This window comes from Opisthorchis viverrini, assembly GCF_000715545.1.
Source record: "Opisthorchis viverrini unplaced genomic scaffold opera_v5_54, whole genome shotgun sequence".
Classification (NCBI taxonomy): domain Eukaryota; kingdom Metazoa; phylum Platyhelminthes; class Trematoda; order Opisthorchiida; family Opisthorchiidae; genus Opisthorchis; species Opisthorchis viverrini.
In genome coordinates, this window is record NW_008751711.1 from 635788 (window position 1) to 645686 (window position 9899).

A 9899-nucleotide genomic window follows, 5' to 3' on the forward strand; every position below is an offset into this window, starting at 1 on the left:
TTGCTATTTACACAAAAAAACTCGCGATGTCCTTAGAGGTAATTGTAAACATTTCGTATGTCAAAGAAGCCTAATCAAAGGGCAGTATTGACTGGATTGAATCTAAACTATGATACGCTGACTAGGAAAACGTTCGTCTTTAAAGCTGAAACCCGACTATTTCGTCCGTTTGGGGTAGCTGCGGGACACCATATCATAGGTGGTTTACTGTGTTGCGCATTATCCAAGGTTGGTGATATAGACAGATGTCGATTTACTTCTTTTCCACAAAGCCAGGGGCACAACTCACAAGGCGCCTGATTTTTCGTACCTACATCTGTGCAAATTAAGTTCATTTCAAGTATCATGGGTTACGGTTTAATACGGGACCCGTAAAATGCATTCTGCCATGGAGTTATCAATAAGAGATATATTCCAATGCAGTAAAAAAGATCTGTAGTTTGTTGATACGCCAAATTCCTTTCTAATATTTCTTGCACGGTGAAGGGTTCAGATTGCATTGTCGTTCACCGAGTAACTCAATGAGTGAAAGCATTTTAAGCGGAAGTTTCTATTGCGCTGTAAGATATTTTGTTTCTTTGAGCTACTACCACCTGGCCCAAAAAACATATTTAGGTTTGCCAAATTGGGCCGCTTACGGAGTGTCATTTCAGGTGATTACAAAATAGAGTCAACATACCATGTTTTACGGCTTCGTAGGCCTTTGGAAAGCACCAAAGCACCTGAAATTGTCCAAGTCAACGTCGGTTCCACAAAGTGTGTTTTGTGGTATTCTTCCGCTAAGATCATGATAAGCCACTAATTAAATGGAGAATTTTTTAAAGTACTATTGTTGTATGACTGTTGTGGGATGGTGGAGACTTTAACCAATCCACTGCTGTAATTTGAACATAATTTTTGAACGTTTCAGGCAATTTCGCGAGCGATGAGGAAAGGAAATGTATGTCCGTTCTGACCGTGGCTAGGGCAATGCGGAAAGAAAATGTATGTCCGTTCTGACCGTGGCTGGTTGTAGAGGCACCCTAATTGACTTGCACTTATTTATGTTGCAACACAAACACCTTGAACAACTATATGTAGACTGTTGTGTAGTCAATACCAAAACAGAGCCTGTTCGGCCAACAGGAATGCAGTACAAAAACAAATTTAAAGTGATATCTTGCTTGTTTCGGTCGAACGTGATTCTCTAAGCACTGAATGTGCGTGCAAAAGCATGTCTCTATCACGTTTACCAACCAAAAGCTTTGTCACAGTGGCAGGTCAGAACACACTATTACAATGACTACTTATTGCAGTGACAAAAATATACAAATGTGTAAATGGGTGATTATATTTGCACACCGCGTTGGTGTGACGAAAACCAAGGATCTGGTGTAAACACCACTAAAATGCAGCGCTATTCTATAAACCGGTAGATACGCCCTTGTTTAAACAAATATGCCATAGGCAATGCAACAACAAAAAGCGAAGCGACGGAATGTCGAAAATAGAGTTCTTCCAACCGCAAGTTCACGGCCATCTTTATGCCGATATTTACCCAAAAATATCGGACAAACCAAACATCAGAATAATTTACACACTGACGCCCATTGGAAATTTTATTTTTCTGCTGCAAAAATTGGCAACATTGGTGCCATGCGTGTTACTACCCGGAGAAATGCGTACCCTTCTGTGAGCGAGATGGCATGGAAGTCCAACCTAAAGCTCTTATCGTCTTGCCCTTGCAGAGGATGATCTTTCTCCGAAGAACTTGTTTGTCTTAAGTTACTAAAGGCACATAAGTTAGTCGTCATCAGGTAGTGATTGCGAAACATTTTATAACCGTCAAATACTTGAAACAATGGTGGTTCTTTGCCTAACAATATCACCATACAGCTAAGTTGGCACAACCCTACTCTATCCCCTATAATGTCTAAGGAACGCACGACAAAAAGCACAACAACATAACGTGTGTAACACCTTTGTGTATATATATACATAATCTCGCTCCGTGTGCCTTGTAGCGGTCCCCTGTTCAAACAAAATATTCCTCCATCATGGTTTGGATAGCTTAAATAAACAAATAAATTTATCTAAGACCAAAAACTGTTTTGTTACGTGTAGATATAAGTTTTTTCTGCCAAAGCGCCAAGTCTTTTTTGTCAAATCTTACAACGGAAGCTATAATTTTAAATAGAGCTTTCACAAAGCTGATATCTAATTAGCGTGTATTTGGCATTTTCGTTGTTATGAGTACTGCAGTGCTCTTTGCCCACATATGTGATCGGATTTAATGTAGATAACGTTCCCTGAGAATCGATTCAAAAATTGCACGAAAACATTCTTCCTGTTTGTATAGGTTCCAAGGGGTGCATAACCAAAATTGTAACAAGGGTGTGATTAAAATTGTTTCAACAAAACGTCTCAATCTATTTTTCTCTCTATTTCCTTTGCTTTGGTGTACAGTAGACTGCATCAAAAAGGCATTTAATGAGTGCATATGTGAGTGGACCCAATTATTTGAGGACAGATTCACAGCATGTTGAAAAAACAGTGATTTTACCCCGCTTTAAATTATTTTCCATACCTTACCACGCACGATGAAGAGGAATTTCAAGGGCGGCATTTTCTAACAGTTGTCTTATGTAGCCAAGTTAATAAATTTATCTATTATTATTTCAGTCTACAGCACTAATTACACGGATTTTGCACGTGAGTAGCCTATACCTCTATATGTTAATTGATATTAGTTATCCAATTGAATTGTAATTTAGCCCTTAAGGTGAGTCGAGAAGCGCGAGGAAACTGGTGAAATCTAGTTGAAAACTACTAGTTATAAACCGCATATGTTAAATAATAATCCCCTTAGAAAAGGAGACTAATGTGATCTCTGAAATATATATTGAAATCGTCCAGCTGTAACACCATTCCGGTATCTACCTGTCATGGCATCCGAAGGAAACATGAGGGCTGGGATACTGCCACGTTGCCCAAGCCTAGAGAGGGAAGTCGGGAGACAGAGGTCGGATTAGAACCACAGACATTATGGTCAGTGAATTCGCGCTCTAACCACTTGAGCCGTCTTGCCCCCTCTAAAATATATGTTGTAGAATAATTTGATCTAACAGGGTCTCTGGCAGCAGATTAAGCCAAAAAGATATCAAGCAGACAACTTCCATAAACAAGAAGTAAACCGAACGTAAGATGACTGTATGGGCTTTGCAACTTTAGGATGGTATACACGTTGGCAACAGATTTGATTTTGTACTTTCGCTAAGAATCAAATCGAAGATATTTTCGGCTCGTTCGTCTCACTTTTTAAGTCAGTAACGGGAAAAGACTTTTGAATTTTCACCCTTTTATGGTATTTTCAAACTGGAGAGCTTACTATGAAATGATGCTCTTGGGTGCGCCGAAAGTTGATTACTTTGCTCAATGCAGATGATTTGCCCGACGCACCTCAGCAACGTAACTCTCTTACACGTTGTCCCGAAAGGCTACTGCTTGGCTCTTTAAAGTTCTTTATGCATGGAGGGTACTCTGGCTGCCGAAAAACTAATCGTGAAATAGTTTTGAGATTCCTGAACCTGATGGGTCTCGTGGCAAAACTAATTGCACACAACTTTGGCACTCACCCTACCTTATGCTTGTCATCCTACTTGTTATACAAATCAGAGATGTGCTACAGTGTTTTCATTGAAGGTGAGTTGCTGGATGCAGATTGATATGATAAATGCAGTTACATTATAAACTAGTAGACCGTGAAAGTTTTGGATTATAATTAGAAAATAATTGATGCTTTTACAGAATCAGAATTCCCAACCTATTTGCACCAATAATTCATTCAACACAATTTTTAGACTGACTGGATACCTGCCCGCTACACTAATTCTATCTGAATAAATACAGAAGATCTACCATGTCTTGTTCACTGCATTTGACTCATTGTGTTCAATTTCGGTGCGTCACCATAACCGGTGTAAGATGTATGATTGTCACAAGCCTTTCCAACAATGACTTTGGAGGTAATAATACCGTTTCAGTGTCAGAGGCTTGAGCTCACCTGTAAAACTAATGCCTAATCATGTTCGAAAGCCATTTTTCACACCAATCCCTCGGTGATGTGTGCCAAAAATATCTGGATAAGACAGACTAAAGTTATGCTATTATGCTTCATGCATATGTTCTCTGGAAAATCTGGGAATCCCGAGAATGTCTGATGACTGGAAGTTTGTTCTTCAGCTTGGGAGATCTCGAAGCTTTTTTGGTACCAATTCACCTAATTTGTTGTTGTGGATTACAACATAACAGTTCCTTCTGAATACACCTGCATCCACACAAGGTGTGATCCTTAAGAATTCGTTAACCAAACGTTTGGTGTGCTACGGATGATTTGGAGGCATAGTTGCGCGCACAAGATGGCCTACTTTGCATGATTTTGGGATATTCTTCGCTTGGTATAACAGAATTAAGGGACAGCAAGCTTGTGGTTGCGTCGCCCTTGAACTCATGTATTTTCTGGATTTGAAATGTGAGCCATCATTGTTTCTTTTTTGTAGGCCATACAATTTTGTAGCGCTCACAGCCAACCGCCATCATGTTAGAAATCTTTGTCAGTACGCGTAACCTTGTTGTTCGAATTTGAAGCTAGTTTTAAGGTGTATATTGAAACCTGCCATTAGATGGTAGGTTATGTTGGCAAAAGACACGTGAAAAATGAATGAACGCAGTCCCGATATTGTTGCCTAAAGTAGGGGACAAGAAGATAAATAACATAAATTGAAGTAAATAAACAAAATTCAATATTTCTTTACGCAAATGCCCGAACTGAAAGCAAAATATTTTATTGGCGAAAAGAGTACGCTCCAAAAATTCGGTCCTTGTTTACATCCTCTAATGGGATTGTAAAATATTTGCCCGTTCGGAGCTCTTGCCTGTCGGAAGGTGATAACCCTTAGTGAAATCCACTCACTATTTTGAGTCGCCCGTAAATCAACCAGGAACTTCTGGTAAAAACGCTTTCAAGCACGTTCGCAAATGGTTCTTGGGTTTTGTTTGCATTCTTGTTCACATCATTATACACGTTCTTTAATATCTCGGACTCAAATTTGTTTAAAAAGCACGCAAATGTCTGCATGTTTGGGCTCTCCTTGTTGTACACAAGCATTTTGTCACGAAAAAACCCAGGTTTTGATTACCTGAGCCGTGAACGCAAACGAATCGTGTCTATCTGCTCACCAGAGTAATCCAGTTACATTTCAACACTTAGGCTTGAATTCATACACAAACGTTTAGGAAAACCTGCTGGTAGACCTCGCCCCCGTCCCACTAAATCACTACCGTGCACTCTCATCCAAACGTCACATTTACTAAAGCATCAGTAAATTTGTCTATCGTTCAACATTTCGAGTGCGCAAGAAAGCAGCCCAACGCTGAAACATGTGAACTTTATCATTCACGTGCGTGAAATCAATCGAAGTAATTTTCTCTCGTGAACGCAAATAAAAACTTCAAGATTTTAGTTTCTGAGTGGTGTGAAAACAACTTCCTTCGTAAAATAGGGTTAAACAATTGGCTGCCTAAATAGGCTTTAAATAATAGACATCTAAAACTGTTGATATTCCATATTCCGTTTCCAAAATTCCACAAGCTGAGCGATATATGAGCTTTCAAGTAGCCAATCTGCATAGATCAACGAGGCTGTTTACTAGTGGAGTATTGTCTCTAAAATGGGAGTTAAATACAGCGTTTTCGGCAATATTGCTGGGCCAAATATATTAGAGAGAATAATGACATACGCAGCAAAGATTAGTTAGTAAAATACAAAACGTGAATACATGGGTGATTTTTTGTAGACACCCTCACACATCATCTAGATAGATGCTGTAAGACAGCTTTGATTATCCTTGAGTGTCTTGGCCGGTTGATTTGTATCGCATCACATAGGCAGGCTCAGCGTTTTTATAAATCTTTTCCGAGAGCACAGTTCAAGAGCAGTGACGTAGGATAGATATTATAGGTCTGGTGGATACACGGAAAATAACATGGAATCACTCAATCGGAATCACTACCTGCCAGGTGTCAGTCAGCTGGAACGCAAATGAGTGTTGGACTGTCGATTCTAATGTTACCTCTAAAAGTAAGGTCTAATTTGAAGGGCGCAGTGAAATGCATTTAAGGCCCAGCACTGAAAATCAGCAGGGAGTACAATTATATTCTCGAGGGTGGTGTATGAATAAGCGTAGGTTAGCTATCGAAAAGAAATAAATCAACAAACTCAACTATATATCGCTTCAAATACTTCCATATATTATTTTACATTGTGCGAACAACCCAGGGACCGCGGAAATAAACAGATAATCAAGGTGAATGATGTAACATTTCTGTTTGTCTATTTACGTCAGTAGTTCTTTCTTCTGTTTGGAAGCAATACACGTAGTATAGAGAACAAAGCGGTGGCCTCTCAGCCTTAGTAGGACGCATATCATGGTACACTGCTTTCAAAGACCGGTTTGTTTATGTGGAGGGTTCTTTTGCACTCCCGATTTGGTTTTAGAACCACGCACACCACTAATATTCATGATGTAGCCACATACAGTATCCGCAGATGAATAAAATACAAATGACGCAAAACCGTTTGCGAGCAACCAGACCGCAATGAGTGCAATTGAAATTCCTGCAGAGCCAATGCCACCGCAAAATGTAAAACCGTGGAATTTAGACAACCGCGAACATGCACAGCAGCGGCCGGCGCCTGAAGAACATTTCCCAAATAAACCGCTTGTATAGGCGCCCTTAACTAGCTGATTCATGCACGCTAACGAGGACGCGGATGAGAAACATTAAAATATGACCACAAATGGGTATGTGTGGGAACGTGAACCACAACTCATAAGATAGTGTTCCACAGAAGGTGAAAAAAGCACAACAGGGTTCTACTGTTACCCGGGACATTTGATGCAACATTTAAAGGCACAGCATTAATTTACATATTCAAGACGAACCATTCCGAACCTTGCACGAGGTTATAGTTAGTTTTGTACCGCCAGACCGCACCAATTTACTTAACGAAGTTGGGAAAATATCGTCAAAACCACATCGCGTGATTTTGGCGGTATGTATTCCTTGGTACCTTTAAAACTGGTTAATTACGCGCGCTCATTGCTCCAGATAAGGTGACGGAAGTTTGATGATTACATTAGACTAACAAACATCCCTAGTTATCAAGACGCAGAATTCCAAGCAACTGGAATAACAAACATAAAACTCATAGTTTACTACGATTCTGGTAACAAACTATATTTTTATAGTTTTGGGAAAAAATAAGACAGCAAAAATCTAAAATATATCTGCGTTTTCATCATGGTTCGCTAAGTACTCTAAAACTCTGCGTTTGTTCCGTCCGTTTTTGTAAACCAAATTGCAGAATAACGTTGTCGCATCCCGTCGCGATTTTTCTTGGTCTTTTTATTCGGCCAAATGAATAGCATTTCACAAATTTGCTGGAACAAATTTTTACAGACAGTAGACGTTTGGGTTCATTACCAATATGTATACCGCATTTGGTAGGCGCGAGATTTCCCAAATAATTAGCGGAATGTCTGAATGTTATTTAATTGAAAGTTGGGTTTTCCAGCTAACAAACAAGAAATGAGACTGTCCATTGGTTATTCCGTTATCGAAATTAGACGCCCTATCTCAAATTGGTAAAGGAATGGGCAGCGGAATGTGATGTTCCCACCGAGATAAAGCTATGAATAAACAGCTGTTACCAGAACGGAACAGCCCGATCGTGCATAACTGTTGGTTCCTGTTGGTTATTCGGTTAGAGAGAAAGTCTCAGCCAATTCCTGCCATTTTTTCCGATGTATATAAACCGCCTTACTTCGCTGCGAAAAAGACCTGTTCCAGTGCTCGACTATGGCTTCTTCCTTACGTGAGTTGTCGGGTTACCTCCAGACGATACAACAACAGCATTATCTGAAACTGACTNGAAGGTGAAAAAAGCACAACAGGGTTCTACTGTTACCCGGGACATTTGATGCAACATTTAAAGGCACAGCATTAATTTACATATTCAAGACGAACCATTCCGAACCTTGCACGAGGTTATAGTTAGTTTTGTACCGCCAGACCGCACCAATTTACTTAACGAAGTTGGGAAAATATCGTCAAAACCACATCGCGTGATTTTGGCGGTATGTATTCCTTGGTACCTTTAAAACTGGTTAATTACGCGCGCTCATTGCTCCAGATATGGTGACGGAAGTTTGAAGATTACATTAGACTAACAAACATCCCTAGTTATCAAGACGCAGAATTCCAAGCAACTGGAATAACAAACATAAAACTCATAGTTTACTACGATTCTGGTAACAAACTATATTTTTATAGTTTTGGGAAAAAATAAGACAGCAAAAATCTAAAATATATCTGCGTTTTCATCATGGTTCGCTAAGTACTCTAAAACTCTGCGTTTGTTCCGTCCGTTTTTGTAAACCAAATTGCAGAATAACGTTGTCGCATCCCGTCGCGATTTTTCTTGGTCTTTTTATTCGGCCAAATGAATAGCATTTCACAAATTTGCTGGAACAAATTTTTACAGACAGTAGACGTTTGGGTTCATTACCAATATGTATACCGCATTTGGTAGGCGCGAGATTTCCCAAATAATTAGCGGAATGTCTGAATGTTATTTAATTGAAAGTTGGGTTTTCCAGCTAACAAACAAGAAATGAGACTGTCCATTGGTTATTCCGTTATCGAAATTAGACGCCCTATCTCAAATTGGTAAAGGAATGGGCAGCGGAATGTGATGTTCCCACCGAGATAAAGCTATGAATAAACAGCTGTTACCAGAACGGAACAGCCCGATCGTGCATAACTGTTGGTTCCTGTTGGTTATTCGGTTAGAGAGAAAGTCTCAGCCAATTCATGCCATTTTTTCCGATGTATATAAACCGCCTTACTTCGCTGCGAAAAAGACCTGTTCCAGTGCTCGACTATGGCTTCTTCCTTACGTGAGTTGACGGGTTACCTCCAGACGATACAACAACAGCATTATCTGAAACTGACCAAAATTTCGAAGTACCTGGGTTTGTTCTAGATTCATCGACGTGCTTGGTTGTACCAGAACTGATAGTTGCGTAACATGTTTCGTGATAATGAAGGTTCGTATGAAGGCTGCTGAGTAGCAGCTTCTCTCTCCTGGTTATTGAGCAGCTTACCGTTAAGGGAATCCGCCATGTGGAGGTTCACGTCATAGTTAGCCTCTGAAGTCGGTTTTTGCACTGGTGAAGGTTCGAAGGCTGCTGAGTAGCAGCTTCTCTCTCCTGGTTATTGAGCAGCTTACCGTTAAGGGAATCCGCCATGTGGAGGTTCACGCACGTGTTAGCCTCTGAAGTCTGGTTTTGCACTGGATCACTTGATAACTAATGGAAGTTTTAAGAATGAGCTCATTTGAATGTGTCTAATCCGGTAACTGAAACCCAATTATTTGGTAAAACTAAGCCACCCTAATACACGAGGCCTTTTTTTCAACAAACATATAAGGATATTTCATGGTCTTCCTTCAGAGGAGCGCTCTTACAACGCATGACTCCGAGAATACAAAAAATGATGCCTAGATCGTACGCAAATCAAGTGTGTCCAAGGGGCGAATATTTATCTATGAGGAAACTATGAGGAGTAACAATGACCTTCCATGCGCATGGGCTAATTATTTAGTAAAACAATATTATTTATAATGGGGTGGCACATTCCAAGCGTTTCTCGTTTATGACGATGAAGACACTTCGTGTGTCCGGTAGATTAAAAAAATTTAATAATGCATTCAATGGGCTCCAATAACCAATGTGAAAATATACTAACAACTCTGCCTTTTTTTATAAATCTTCGAGTATTCACGTTATTCAGTGGCT

The 9899-nt window shown here is 39.9% G+C and overlaps 2 protein-coding genes across 2 annotated transcripts in view; one reads left to right on the forward strand and one right to left on the reverse strand.

Annotated features, from left to right (window-relative positions):
• The window catches only part of T265_03717 (hypothetical protein), a gene marked incomplete at both ends in the record, with an annotated part of 168412 nt that overhangs the window by 129120 nt on the left and 29393 nt on the right, over nucleotides 1-9899 (forward strand). The window contains one exon of the mRNA XM_009168264.1: nucleotides 2662-2691. Coding sequence (XP_009166528.1) covers nucleotides 2662-2691 — 30 coding nt within the window. The remainder of the gene's footprint in view (nucleotides 1-2661; nucleotides 2692-9899) is intronic.
• The window catches only part of T265_03718 (hypothetical protein), a gene marked incomplete at both ends in the record, with an annotated part of 166041 nt that overhangs the window by 129036 nt on the left and 27106 nt on the right, over nucleotides 1-9899 (reverse strand). The window lies entirely within an intron of this gene.